The sequence below is a fragment of the Aureobasidium melanogenum genome, assembly GCF_000721775.1.
Source record: "Aureobasidium melanogenum CBS 110374 unplaced genomic scaffold scaffold_3, whole genome shotgun sequence".
Lineage (NCBI taxonomy): Eukaryota > Fungi > Ascomycota > Dothideomycetes > Dothideales > Saccotheciaceae > Aureobasidium > Aureobasidium melanogenum.
Window position 1 is genome coordinate 882,962 of NW_024470055.1, and position 14,117 is coordinate 897,078.

A 14,117-nucleotide genomic window follows, 5' to 3' on the forward strand; every position below is an offset into this window, starting at 1 on the left:
GTGCCGTTCTCGATAGAATTGAGACTTTGCTTGAGGTCCGCAATCTCACGGTTGCGCTCTTCAACCTGGCGAGTGGCTTCACGGAGTTGCGACTCTCTTTCGTAGACAAGCTGATCCTTCTCTTGCAGACGAGCATCGGTCTGCATGGCTTCTGCATCCCAACTGCCTCTTGCAGTTTGTAAGCGATCCTGCAAAGCCCTGATTTCTCCGTCCTTCTGCTCAAGTGAAAAGTCCTTCTCCTGCAATTCGCTTTCCATCTCTCGCATCTCGGTCGTATGGGCTGTTTCTGAAGTTTGCAATCGTTTTTCCAATGCACGCAGCTCGTTGTGCTTCAGATCGATGACTTGATCTTTCTCTCTGAGCTGATTCTCCAGTTCTTCCAGGCTATCTCGAAGCTTCTTCGTTGATCGGTCCGCACTCTGAGCGCTTCTGACTTGATGTCTCAATTCCTCAATCTCCTCGCGGTGTTCGATGAGCTCGCGTTCTCGGGTTTCAAGATCGGCCTCGAGTGCTGCAACGTCTTCGCGAAGGCCATTGAGCTCCTCATCATCGGTCTGAACTTCCTTAAGCTTCTGTTTGAGCGATTCGATTTCTTCGTTCTTGGAATCGACTTCTTCCTCTTTGGCGCGTACTTCGGCCTCAAGGTCGGCAATGTCTGCTCGCAGACCTTCAGCTTCGCCATCATCAGACTGTGCATCCTTGAGCTTCTTTTCGAGTTTTTCAATCTGCTCATCCTTTGTGTCCAAATCAATCTCTTTTGCACGAATCTCGGCTTCAAGATCAGCGATATCATCTTGCAGGTCTTTGACCTTCTCGTTCGAGGAGTTTCCGGCGTTGTTGAGTCTGTGCTGTAGCTCGTTGATCTGCTCCTCTCGCTCGTCTGCCAGGCTCTGGTTCTTCTCGGCTTGTTGACGCAAACGCTCCATCTCTTCCTTGACTATGTCATCTGTGTGCTTCCTTTTGATCTTCTCGGCATAATCGCGAAGCTGTTGGCGGTATTGCTCTAACTCGGCCTCAGCGCGCTCGATGGCTTTTCTCTGCTTCTTGAGCTCGTGGGAGAGTTGGGTGTTGTCGGTCTTCAACTCGGTGTTCTGCTTGATGACCTCTTGCTGATACTCGGTTCCAGTGCGCTTCAGGTTCTCGTCCAGGAAATGGATCTTGAGTTTCAGGTTGAAGTTTTCTTTCGTTACGGCGTCGAGCTTCTGTAGATTGAGATTCAGTATCTATCACCAAGGTGCGGGCAACATGTAACACTCACAGCTTCCTGTTCGCGCAGTGTGAGGACGTTGCCCTGATCGACCAGACCACCGTCTCTCTGGGGCAGGATAGGCATTGGTGTAGACATGATACTACTACTTGCGATGGCGGGTGGAACGGGTGTACCTTCACCCTGAGAACTACCAGTGTGATCGTGATCCATGATACTGCTGTTGACAGGCAGTCCTGGTGTGTGAGACTCGACGTAGCCAGGCTTGAGGTAAGCAGGGGTGGCAGGAGCGCGACCACTCAGGACACTGTTGAGCAAGTCGTTGTGGTTCTCCTTGTTCTCTCTTGAGCGAAAGCGATTGTGTGCGGCACTCTTCAGCAGAGGAGTGAATTCGTTCTTGGAGGGACCATTCCTGGCATTGACTAGACTGTTCCGCGCGCGCGGGGTTTTGATAGACTGTGAAGCCCCTTGACGGGCTTTCATTTGACGTACGAGGTCGTTCTTGGGGTCCTTGGAGGGTGAGGGAAAGGGCTGCTCCATGGAAAAAGACAGAGCATCGGCATCGAAGCGTGTCAAGTCGGCCATGTCGGTGCGCGGAGTGTCGACGAAGTTGTAAGCCATGGTGGGCTAGTCGGCGCTTCGCTCAGACACGATTTGGCGAATGCGACTCGAACAAAATATTGTTGGAAAAATGCAAGGCGATACAATTACAGCTATCGAAGACAGACGCGAAAGTGGAGATGGAGCTTTGTTTTCTAAACAACCCAAAAGGGAAAGGCTCCCGTCGGCTTCGGTTTGCCGACCATCATCGGGCATCCATGACATGTGATTTGAATCTTCAGAATCCCGTCCTCCAGATCTTCCATCTTGACGGTCGCTGTCTGTTCCGTTGGTTCACGTTTCAATGTCAAGTAAACAATGGTGTAGATGGAACTCTCACCTTGCGCCTTCCAACACTCGTGGTCGGCGCATACCTCTCATCAACAACCATGGCTTGCCTGTGTCTCCCGCTTTGCAACCAGCCAAGCAAAGGCCTGTTCGCGAACAACAGCCACTTGAATCTTTGACACCTTTTCGAAAAGCAGTAGCTACCAACCCTTATGCGAATGCTCTGGCCACTTCTGTTCGCCAATGTAACTACACAGCCGCCAGACTGCCTTCGCATCATCTACTACCATTTGCTACCAGCTTCCGTCGACATGAGAATGACAAACTTGTGCCATATCTCGCTCCTGTTGACAAGTCTCGACAGACTTCACGCGCTTATGTTCTCAATTCTCGTCAACTCCTGAGAAGTCTTGGCCAGAAGAAGAACTGGCAGCGCTTACTGGGCCATGACCTCAAGTTTGGTCTGAAAAACAGAAATGATTATCAGTGGCCTAGCCACATGGACGAGGTCATCCTCTCTCAATTACGTTCTTCCGTGGTTCGTAAATTGACCTGGCTTCTCAGCAAACCAAATGCAAAGCTGGTAATCCCATTCGAGTCCACCACAGAGTGCCCTTCGTCGGCATGCATCTTGTATCTCCGTAAAGAAAGTCAGCCGCAATCTCTCTCGGATCTCGGTATCTCACAGTATCACCTGCCGGACCTCTTGGGGCAGGAAGTACTAGATGGACTCATTAAGAACACTTCGTTTGCCGAGAAGGATGCTCTCGTCCTTGCCCAATCATACATGACAGTGTCTGCACATGTTGCTATCGCAAAGTTGTCCGCTTTTCTGTCTTCTTCGGACGCTACTTTGAAAGGTCTGAAGACATGATTGGTTACTGTCTGTATATAATTGCAAATAGTATATCGACCCTAGCCCCCAACGCCCATATGTTTCGTCTACTTCATTACGACAGGGGCGGCTTTCTTCGCCTTCTCGGCTGCGAATTCTGCAACCTTGTGCAGCTTCTCTGCCCGGAGCTTGCGTACATATCTGAACAGAAGAACGAACATGAGTTCCATTCTTTCTTTTGTCATCATCAGAAGTCCTTGCACCAACAAGCCTTTCAGAATCTGAGGACCGATGCCCTTGAAGAGGCCCATAGGGCCTTCGTGCTCAATGATGTACTTCATAACTTCGAGGAAAGAACCGAAAGGCTTGCCCATTCTAGCCGGTGGTGGTCTAGATTGCAAACCAACCTTTGCAACGATGAGTGGCTGGGTAGCAATGGTTGCTAGGGCTTTGGACATTGCGCCGAGTACTGTTGGTGTTAGAGTCGTGCGGGATGAAGAAAGATGCCAAATTCGACTTACAGAAGGCCTCGTGTGCTCGGAGGCTTGTTTTTCCAGGGTAGAGAATGTCCTTGAGTCTTTGGTATGCACCGTATGTGATGGCTGGGTTCACAACAAGGACCAAGCTCGCCTTCATGCCTCTCCACAACCCTGTCCAACCGTCCTCGCTGTCGATGACCTCTTTCGCTGTTGCCAACATGCCCTTCTTGTCTCCCTTTGGTTGTGTCTGTTGTCTCGTCGTGACGACTGCAATCGGGATGGTGAAGAGCTGTGCGAGTGCTCCGGCGACTGCACCTAAGCTGAGCTCAATGGCGGTCGAAGGAGGTCCTGAGATAGTGACTCGTGACAAGTACAAGGTTCTGACAGTCGAGTACCAGTAGAAGTAGGCGAAATTCGTGCTTGCGACTCCAAGAAGCGAACCGAACATACCCGAGTAGAGACCTGCTAAGCCTTCGTCCTCGATGATACAGTTGATTGCATGCAGGGTGCCTTCGTAGTGTCGGTCATTTGTGGTAGTCGATACATCTTCGGGCTTTCTCTTTACTTGAACTTGCAGACGCGTCTTGACACTGTTAGGAGATTAGCAGCTGGAACACCTTGGACCAGAAATGAAGCTTCGTACATGTCCAGCGGGTATACAAGAGCGTTGGCGAAAAGAGCGCCAGTCGCACCAGCGATTGCCAGTCCCCATGGCGGAATGGCCTCCTTGGATTGAACGCCCATTATTCGGTCGAACGGGCTTGAGAGGGTAGCTGGTAGGTAGAAGGATAGACAGACGGGCTGAGAAGTATAGCTTTCGTGTCTTTCGCTGGACTACCGAATTCCTGACAAGGGGGCGTTCTACCAGATCTTCGGGTTTAGTTCTGGTCCTCAAAACCGGGAGCACAAGATTGTTTGTACGTTCGAAGGTGTGTGGTATATGGCGACCTCGGTCGGTGTTACAACCAACGTCACCCCCCAAATTATTGTTTTTGCCGAGGTCTTTCGGTTACTCTTTCACAAGCAGATAAGAATGTTGCAGACACTGTTGAGAATTGAGATTCATTACTTAGCTGCAGGTGAAGGGTGCCTTCTTCAATATTCTGAGCAATCAACGAATTTGGTCCGAGACGATCTGCTCTTCACTAGATCCTTCGTAATTACAGAAAAGCGTGTTCTCGAGATGGGCGGAACGAGAACTCGTTCTCTCACAAGAGTCAATTCCGAGTCCGTTCCGGATGCGGCAAGCTTCTTTCTGAAAATCTGGGGTCGCGGCAGTCCCTCCTCCGTCTGCTAAAGGATGTAACGCATATAGCTATAGAAAAGCACAATACTAAGAAGAAACAGAACAGTATCCACTGAGATGCGACAGATCATAGACTCTCTTTGGACATGCCCATGTTTCTGAGAAAATCATGCCTTTCTATAGCCTATAGTCTGCTCTCTTTCGTAGTCGTAGTACGATGGATTTATGTTGTAGTTATAGACTTTGGCACACGAGGAGGTCCGCGCTCCCAGCCACAGCGAGCGTTTCCAAACCCGACAGAGCGCCCCCACCTTGCGTCAACATCACATGCGCCAATCAAGTTGAATAAACACGTCGGCGCGGTTCGAGATCCTGTGTTGCCAATGGGTCCAGAGGATGGCCTCCTCTGAAGACATCTCGACCTTGCGGTCAAAGATTCAGGTTTGTGACTCAAACAAATCCAGGTTTCTGAACACGCTGACAAGATCGTCTACTAGACACTTGAGCATGGAATCCCCTCTGCACCATCCCGTGATGCTGCCCTCAAGATGGCCATCGAGGCCGCTCAAACCGCCATGAATGCTATGAGAATATCACAAGACTCAGAGACTAAGAAATCAATGAGGAAAAAGAGTGAATTCTTTCTTGATGAAGCACAACGCATCAAACACGTTAGCGATTGGGTACCTCGTTCCGAGATCGATGTCACTAGAGTGCTCAAGCTAGTCGAACCGAAGTCAGATCGTAAACTGCCTACTTCAGAGCAGATCTTACTCCTGAAAGCTTCTCACCTCAATGGCTTCAAGTTCCCTCCATGGACTGGGGCGCCGCAGAACTCGGACTTTCAAATCTCAGATGGTCAAGAGCGCTTCACGTGCGTTCAGCTATCAATCGGCTTCTTCAAAGATTGAGACTGACGAATGGTTAGTGATACGCCGAGATTGCGTCTCTCTTCCGCGCAGCTTGAAGTGTTCGACGATTGGAAACGTGCGGCTGAGGCTCTTCCGCCTCCCGCATGGTACACACCCCAAGAGAGACAAGCAGGTCCCACCATGAGCTCGTCGCGTACCATTGATCTCGTCCAAGATGCCGCGACGGACTGTTCAGTTGTTGCAAGTCTATGTGCTCTGGTTGCTCGTGGTGAAAGAGGCCATGCAAAGGTACATCCCGCTAATGGAGGAACTATCTATCACCTGTAGCTGATTCACTACTAGATTCTGGGCTCCATGATGTTTCCGTACGACGCTGACCAGGGACGTCCTGAATTGTCTCCGAACGGCAAGTATACTCTCAAGCTCAACTTCAACGGAACTCACAGAAGAATCGAGATCGACGATTTTCTCCCTGTGTCCAAATCATCGAGAGTCTTGCATGTCATTGATCGCCACAACCCGAGCCTTCTATGGCCTGCCTTGATCGAAAAGGCTTATCTCAAAGTTCGAGGTAGCTACGATTTTCCCGGAAGTAACTCTGGAACCGACCTTTGGATCCTGAGCGGGTGGATCCCTGAGCAAATCTTCTTGCAAAGGTATGTTCAGATGACTTTTCACCACATATGAAAATCTCGCTCATCAAATTAAACACACAGTGACGATACCATTCCTAATAACATCTGGAAGCGTATTTTCAAGTCACATCAATACGGCGATGTCTTGATAACCATGGGCACTGGCAAAATCTCTAGTCGTACCGAACGCGCCATCGGTCTTGCAGGAGAACATGACTATGCCGTACTAGACATGAGAGAAGTCAACGGACAGAAGCTGATGCTCGTCAAGAACCCCTGGTGCGAAGGGATGTCGTGGCGAGGAAGCATTCCTAGGTCTCCTGTTGATGATCAAGATGACGAAGACGAAGAAGTGCTTCCCTCATCGCGAGATCTGCTAAATCAGGATGATAAGCTAACACCCGGCACTTTTTGGATAGACCTTAATAGTGTCATGCAGTACTTCGAGTCTATCTACCTGAATTGGAACCCAGGACTCTTCAACTATCGTCAGGATATCCATTTCGCCTGGGACTTGTCAGCCTCATCCTTGAGCAGCAAGTACAAGAGCTTCAGCAACAACCAACAATTCCGTGTGTCTGTGGTAGCTCCGTGTACTGTATGGTTTCTTCTGAGCCGGCATTTCAGAGATGGAAGAGAAAACGACCATCCTTCAGAATACATCAGCCTATACTTATTTGACAACAATGGCGCAAAAGTATACCTGAGTGATGGGGCTTTGCAACGCGGACCTTTCGTGGACTCTCCACAAACTCTTCTTCGTCTGGATAATTTGGAAGCCGGCAAAAAATACACGGTTGTTCCAGTCGAGCAAGACCTCGGACCCGCCGTTCATACTTTCACCCTCTCTGTTTTTGCGGAGCAACGTATCACAGTCGATGAGGCACCAAACAAGTATCCTTGTCAAAAGATAATCCCCGCGGCTTGGACGGACGAGAGTGCAGGTGGCAACGCTCACTCGCCGACATATTCACAGAATCCGCAGTTCAGCATTGTTGTTCCTGCGAGAACACCAATCGCATTGCTTCTCGAGACAGAAGTGGAGCAGTTGCACGTTCATGTGAAGTTGGTGCATGGTCGAGGCTCTCGGGTTCAAGCGGTGAGGTCCAAGGATATTGTATTCGATTCGAAAGATTATCGTCGTGGATGTGCCCTAGCACAATACGCAGAGCTCGAAGCAGGTACTTATACAATCATCTGCTCTACATTCGAAGCCGGGCAGAAAGGAAACTTCAGGCTGCGAGTCGACAGTATGGTGGCTACACAGCTTTCGCTACTCCCACGGCAAGGTGCAGGACGACTGGGACGCGCTTGGGCCAAAGCGATTTTTGAAGGACAGCAGCGCGTGCTAGCGGCACCGATCGCGCCTAAACGTCTCACTAAACTCGATGTTTTCGTTAAACAAGTTCAGCAGACGGGGCTCCAAGAGATTGCAAAGACGGGCCAGACTCGGCAGAGGAGCATGATCCGTGTCACATTGGAGATAGGCACGGGACCTCAGCGGCGAATCTTGATTGCCAGCTCCAATGGAGAATATAGTGACTCATCCGCTGGAGTACGAACAGGCGAGATTGATCTCTCACCACAGGAGATGGGCAAGGTGTGGCTGGTCATTGAGCGAATGTTTACTCCCATGGACTCGCAAGGAGAGATGTTCCAAATCGAGACATTCACAGATGCACCCGACACGGTCGATATAGGAGTCTGGAGGAGATGGGAGGTCGACTGAGTGGTAATACTTTAGAATGGTAGTGGCTTTGTGGTGGTACGACCTTCCCATGTGCTAAAGACTGTCACAGTGTAGCTATAGAAATGCACAATACTTTCGCTGTGGTTTCCGCAGAGAATTTCCCATTTTTGGATTCAAAGAACCCAAGTGTGCAGTTCGATAGCTTCGGATGGGTGATGTCTAAAAAGGTTAGTAGCAAACAAGCAACCGCCCGAACCGCGCCGTTTGATCCCCGCGACTGTCCGTGCGCATTCGACCCTAGTGAGCAGGTGCCAGACTTTCAGAGTCTCATCATTCATGTGTAAATATTTGGTCTTCCCTCTGCGTAAAACAATATCCTTGGCCTGCAGTGAATTCTGGCGCTGGAGACGCGAGTACGAAAGCCTTGGGTGGTATTTTGGCATGCGCCCTTCATAAGACAAGCCCATGGCAGCCTCTGAAAGTCACCAAAGTGGACGCCGACATGCGACTATGACCAACCATAATCCTCCTCTGCTCGGACAAGATATCGATGGCGTTCTTATTGCAGGACCCGACAAGGCGATACGGCCGAAGCACTTGCTCGATCTGCCCGTAGAAATCCTCAACGCTATCTTAAGAGAGGCATGTCGTTCCACAGCAGAATAGGCGTACATCGACTGACTTGTCGCAACAGCTGAATCACACTAATGACCTGACTTCTCTTGCTCTCTGCCATTCGACACTTCATGCTCTGACTATACCTTTTATCTACAGCAGGTTTGACATCGTCTGGCCTGATAATGCTACTGGTTCAGAGCCCCGAGCTGGCGTCGATGCTCTCACTTATGGCCTCTCTACCCTGGTCATGGCAGAGGAGGTATTCGCCAGTCGTCGTGGTCAATCCATGGACCAACGGATAAGAAGACGCCGCGGCAACCACTTTGCTTCCTTTACCAAAAAGTTCTCGTTAGGCAACGGTCCATCAGAGTGGGTCCAGGATTGTGAGTATTACTGATTGTTGCCGTCTGCTGGTTTGCTATTTGCTCTTCTGGTCTCTATAATCTGGTTCGTTGCAAAGTAACCTGCTGCATCAGAGCAGACTCACAAAGCTCGAATTAGACTTCTGTAAGAAAAAAGTGTGCTAACCCTGATTATAACAGACCTCATCACAAAAGAGGGCGGCAAGATGCTCGGTACTCTTGTCGCACTAGCAATCGCTCGAATGCGAAGTCTCGAGTCTTTCACATGGGATATGCCCACTGGCGTACTTAGTGCTGTATGGGACGCCCTCTCGTCATTAGCCGACCACGAAGACGACAAGCCTTGTCGTTTAGAACGAGTCGCTGTTCGTTGGCACGATAACTATGCCGAGCCTCATAGTCCCCCTGTCCATGTCACACGCCAACAAGGCGATGCACCTCCTCGCTTGAGTGCTTTGAACCATGTCGAGAATCCATCTTTCTCTATCCTGCCTCCACTAAAAAGTTTAAGTGTGCTAGATATCGATGAAGTTCAGTACCTCGACGAGCTGAGTGTTCTCATTCATCGCTCGGTTGACAAGCTACGTGAGTTGCGGATTGGAATCGCAAATCTTGCGAAACACAGAGAGTTCAACTACGTTTGGGAAGGAGATGATGTCCAACAAGTCGACCGAGCCAATCCTGTCTTGTCATGCATCACGCTTGGTGAAAAGCGTCTGGGCGGTGTTCTCGGAATCTTGACAGGCATGATCTTCGACCTGCGATCTGTTGAATCTCGGGCTGGACGATCGAGTCGACTAAGGCGAAGGTCTAACGTGACAATCGGCACCTCACAAATCTCAAGCGCCCTCGACAACACATCGGATACATCGACTATTATTCCCGATAGTGGTCTTCTGAGCTCTGAAGAAGCAGCACTAAGCACAACGCAGTCATTATTAGAAGTCGGCGCTGACGATGAAATGATGATCAGTGTTGAGCACATTCAGGCTACTCCCAAGACTTCGATATCCGGATCAGCCACACATGAGCACTCGAGCACTACCATTGAGCAACCTTCAATCTCACTGCCTTATCGTCTCAAGGATTCACCGGACACACAAGGCAAGAGTTCTTCTCAAGAAAATGACGACCAGGCATCAGAATTATCCAAAAAGCTCCTGCTAGACGCACTCGAGCTGGAAGATGTGCCCTTGTCAATTCCTGTGATGCTAAATGCCATTGATTGGTCCGTCTTGACAACTCTCACCTTGCTCCGCTGCTACAATCACGAGCTTTTATGGAAAGCTTTGCGGCGCCAATTCGCGTCTAGTCCGTCTACTAAGCCAAGATATGTGACGGGAATGGTCGACCCCATCTCACATCCATCGAGCAGACACTCAAAGTCAGAGAAGACATACAGTTTGAATCTGAAACACATCTCCACGGATGAAGTTACACCCTCATTGATCTCGTTCGTCAAGGAGACACTTCGACCAAACAGTCTGGAATCGGTGTTCTTCTTGCACACTTCTTCGAATCCTGCAAGCGTGCCTTTGGACTCCATATTTAATGGGGTTATACGCAGACATAGGACTAGTTTGAGCAAACTCTTGATTGAAAGCGGCGAGAGAAGTGTTGTAGAGTTACCAGGAGCCGGCGTAATTTGGCGACAGTGGATGTTCACTCGTGAGATCATCAAATTCTTGGGGAAGATGCCATGTCTGAGGGAGCTGGGGGCTGTGCTAGACTATCGCGATTGGGTAAGTTCAACAGAAAATTTTCATGAGTCCTTTGCTGACAATCTTGCCAGCACTATTTCTTGCAACGCCTTCCATCTCTGCCGAAACTCCGATCGCTATACATACCTTATCTTGTTAACCACAGCCAATCAAGCCTCCCGGATGCCAGGGAACTAGCACTCCAAGTTGTGGACATTGTGACGCTTCGCCCAGAATCATGCCTCTGCTACCTGGGCATCATGAAGAAGTGCTTTGAGATACTGGAACAAAAACCGGGCTCGAGAAGCACAGATCGCAGCAGAATTGGGCCCGAGGATGACTCTGACAGTGAAGACGAAGACGACGAGCATGAGGGCTCAGATGACGAAGACTTCGAAGACGGGGACAACGAGGACGATATTGACAGTGAGGATGCGGCCTCTGATACAACTGACTCCTATGTGGACAGCGAACTTGGTCTGTCCGACAACGAACAGGATTTACCGACGCTCAGACTGCGAGAGATCCGCTATTACGATGACAAGGTGGCTGTTTTCAAGGCCAGGCATGCAAGGCTCTGATAAGTCTTGTGATACTGATTACATGGGGTCATGGGATGCTACAGGATAAGGCTCAAGCCTGGTTGCCTTTCAACTTTTCGGTTTTTCTCGTCTAATGTCGGTTTGTTGTGTTACTCGATTCTCGTCGTCTTCTTTCGTTCGGTAGACCATTTAGTTTAATGTCTGATCGTTATCATTACAAATCCAGAATCGAATGATGGAGTCTTGAAGCTCTGTTCAGAATGTCCGAAATACACTCTGGCTCTTTGTGCATAGCAGCCTCTTACCGAACGACTCTATCAGATTCAAGTTGACCCCTCTGAAAGAATGTGTGCTGATAACAGATTGGTTCGACATGGAAACAGTGAAACGGATATAAGGTCAGGGTTGCCCCAGAAGATGGGCATCCCCGGATTGCCGACGGTAGGAGCTCCAGATCTCGCCATCTCGAACTCAGCTCTCTCACGCGTTTACGTTCCTCACAATAGTCATCGACCAATCTTCGATACATCGCTGCTAGCCAGTCTCATTTCACCGCAACTTCGTCGCATCCAGAATCCCGAGCCCAGCCGCATATCGAGCCAACACCCTCATCATGGCGCCCATCACGACAGCATCAGACGAGAGCAATCACATGGCGCTGCTCGACAAGCTTGACATGCAAAAGATCCACAAGCCTTTCCGCAACCCAAGATGGAAGCCTGCCCAGCGCCGCAACAAGACTGTCAAGCAAATTGTTTCCGAGGCCCAGCGCAAGGAACAGCAACTGCTGCAACAATCAGTCCAGGCCACGCGCAACAACAGTGCTGCCGGCACTCCTCAGCCTGAAGCTGCTCTGCCCGATCCGCAACCCGCGCAACCCATCGTGACCCCGAGCTACACATACACGTCCATTCAGGCTGCGCCATCCTTCAAGCCCAAGCAAAAGTACTGCGACATCACTGGTCTGCCTGCGCCGTACAGCGACCCCAAGACCGGTCTGCGCTACCACAATACCGAGGTCTACTCTGTCATCAAGACTTTGAGCACTGCTCAGGTCCAGGAGTACTTGGCTGCAAGAGGCGCGCACACCATTCTGAAGTGATTGGAACTGCTTACACACAACACCGCCTTGATTTTTATCTATCGGCTTATTACATCTACGAGCAGCTTCAAAGGCAGTAACATACGTTGAATGCATGTCAGTCCAACCAAGTCAAGCTCACTCCACCCACGCCGACCCTTTCGAATCGGCGCTCAAGAGTGCGCTCCGGCTTATTTGCGAACGACGGCATCTTTCGATACCTTTGCTCTTCGCCTTTGCAGATACCGCGAATCTATTGCTCTAAAGAGAGATACACAGTTGCAGCTAGCTGTTGCTAGACTGCTGCATGGCGAGGGTAGAGAACAAGGAGAAGACACGCATACTGTACCTTTTGGCGGATTGCGCAATCACATCTTTACAATTGGGCAAGCAGCTCGGACGTCTTTTTCTCACCACAATATTCTAGGAAAGTAGCGACGCTGATGCTGAACAGCAAAGTTTCGAAGCGCAAACAACAAGCGAGTTTCTGTCTTTTGCACAAAGCTTGGGACTCGCTGGCTGTCCCGACGTTCTTCCACTACCTCCCGAAAGCCGCAAGAGCCGGTCCGCTGGAGCCCGCTCATGACGTCGCTGTATCAAACAATGACATTCATAGCAAAACCATTGCGATAGATAAATCTACTGAACTGTCTGACACTCATTCTATAAATCAGTTTTCCCTATACCTAAGCCGCCTCACATAAATTCATTGCATCATGTCTAACGAATATCTGGCAACTCCCAAGCCAGCTCCTGAGCTCGCCATACCACAATCAGACAAGTTCGTCAAAGTATCCATCATTGACAGGTATCAAGCCTTTGTTTGTTCGCTTTCTGCCCTTGATTGTATTCTGACACGGTGTCAGTACATCATATGTCGACTTGCCCATTGAAATGCTTGTGAAGCCTGAATACAAGGGCCAAACCCGCTTGACCGGTCCTACCTTCTCCTTTCTCATCGAACACGACTCTGGCAAGCGCCTCGTGTTCGACCTGGGAATCCGTAAAGATGTCGATAACATGCCACCATCTCTTGTGAATGACTTCAAATCAAAGGGCTGGACTGTAAAAGCTGAGAAGAACACTGCAGATATCCTGCAGGAAGCAGGTTTCGATATCCAAGGTGGTGTTATCGACGGTGTGATTTATTCTCACCATCACTTTGACCATGTTGGAGATATGACAACCTTCCCTTCATCGACGCAGCTTATCGTTGGACCTGGTTTCAAGGCTGCTCATCTACCTGGGTACCCTATCAACAAGGACTCTCCTAATCTACAGAGCGACTTTGAGGGCCGTGATGTGCGAGAGGTGGATATTAAGCGTGAAGGAGCTGGGCTGAAGATTGGACGCTTCTATGCTTACGACTATTTTGGAGATGGCTCATTCTACCTTCTGGATACGCCTGGCCATACGGTTGGACACATGTGTGGTTTGGCCCGCACTACTGCACCATTGGACAAGGAAGCGACATTTGTGATGATGGGTGCCGATGCTTGCCATCATGCCGGAGAGTTCAGACCTTCCCAATACCAGCCTCTTCCGACAGAAATCTCGCCTTCGCCAAAGCCGCTACCTCAACCTGTTTGTCCTGGTCACCTCTTGCAGGAGGTACATTGCAACAAGAGCGCAAACGAGCCTTACTACGAGGCCACAGAGGGCTTTTGCCATAACCTCGAAACGAATCACTGGACTGTAGAGGGCATGCAGGAGTTTGATGCTTCAGATGACATTCTCTTGATCATAGCGCATGACGCAAGTTTGTTGGGAGCTCTTGACTTCTTCCCTGACTCGTTGAATCACTGGCGAGAAAAGGATCTGGATGCAAAGACGAGATGGAGATTCCTTGGTGGCTTCAGTGAGGCAATTGGTAAGCAGTAAAGAATAGACATGTAGAACAATTGGCCATAGAAGTAATGCGACTGCTTGAATTGGACGACTCGAATGACATTCCAGCGGCCG

General features: G+C 49.8%; 6 protein-coding genes across 6 annotated transcripts; 5 read left to right on the forward strand and 1 right to left on the reverse strand.

Moving 5' to 3' along the window:
- Positions 1–2,111: 2,111 nt before the first annotated feature.
- Positions 2,112–2,969, forward strand: M437DRAFT_41700 (uncharacterized protein; the record flags this gene model as incomplete). The annotated part of the gene is made up of 1 exon (XM_041020423.1): positions 2,112–2,969. One exon carries the CDS (start codon positions 2,112–2,114, stop codon positions 2,967–2,969), a length of 858 nt encoding a protein of 285 aa, XP_040882918.1.
- A 68-nt stretch (positions 2,970–3,037) lies between these two features.
- On the reverse strand, positions 3,038–4,153 carry M437DRAFT_81742 (mitochondrial carrier; the record flags this gene model as incomplete). Its single annotated transcript, XM_041027611.1, has 3 exons — positions 3,038–3,399; positions 3,452–3,999; positions 4,053–4,153. 3 exons carry the CDS (start codon positions 4,151–4,153, stop codon positions 3,038–3,040), a joined length of 1,011 nt encoding a protein of 336 aa, XP_040882919.1.
- A 1,077-nt stretch (positions 4,154–5,230) lies between these two features.
- Positions 5,231–7,891, forward strand: M437DRAFT_41653 (cysteine proteinase; the record flags this gene model as incomplete). The annotated part of the gene is made up of 4 exons (XM_041020414.1): positions 5,231–5,529; positions 5,584–5,815; positions 5,870–6,183; positions 6,244–7,891. 4 exons carry the CDS (start codon positions 5,231–5,233, stop codon positions 7,889–7,891), a joined length of 2,493 nt encoding a protein of 830 aa, XP_040882920.1.
- A 471-nt stretch (positions 7,892–8,362) lies between these two features.
- M437DRAFT_40664 (uncharacterized protein) lies at positions 8,363–11,113 on the forward strand (the record flags this gene model as incomplete). The annotated part of the gene is made up of 5 exons (XM_041020227.1): positions 8,363–8,498; positions 8,519–8,520; positions 8,547–8,853; positions 9,013–10,574; positions 10,625–11,113. The coding sequence occupies 5 exons, from the start codon at positions 8,363–8,365 to the stop codon at positions 11,111–11,113; spliced, it is 2,496 nt and encodes an 831-aa protein (XP_040882921.1).
- A 574-nt stretch (positions 11,114–11,687) lies between these two features.
- M437DRAFT_63438 (uncharacterized protein) lies at positions 11,688–12,176 on the forward strand (the record flags this gene model as incomplete). Its single annotated transcript, XM_041024252.1, has 1 exon — positions 11,688–12,176. The coding sequence occupies one exon, from the start codon at positions 11,688–11,690 to the stop codon at positions 12,174–12,176; it is 489 nt and encodes a 162-aa protein (XP_040882922.1).
- A 695-nt stretch (positions 12,177–12,871) lies between these two features.
- Positions 12,872–14,036, forward strand: M437DRAFT_72752 (uncharacterized protein; the record flags this gene model as incomplete). Its single annotated transcript, XM_041025902.1, has 2 exons — positions 12,872–12,963; positions 13,022–14,036. The coding sequence occupies 2 exons, from the start codon at positions 12,872–12,874 to the stop codon at positions 14,034–14,036; spliced, it is 1,107 nt and encodes a 368-aa protein (XP_040882923.1).
- Between the last annotated feature and the right edge of the window lie 81 nt (positions 14,037–14,117).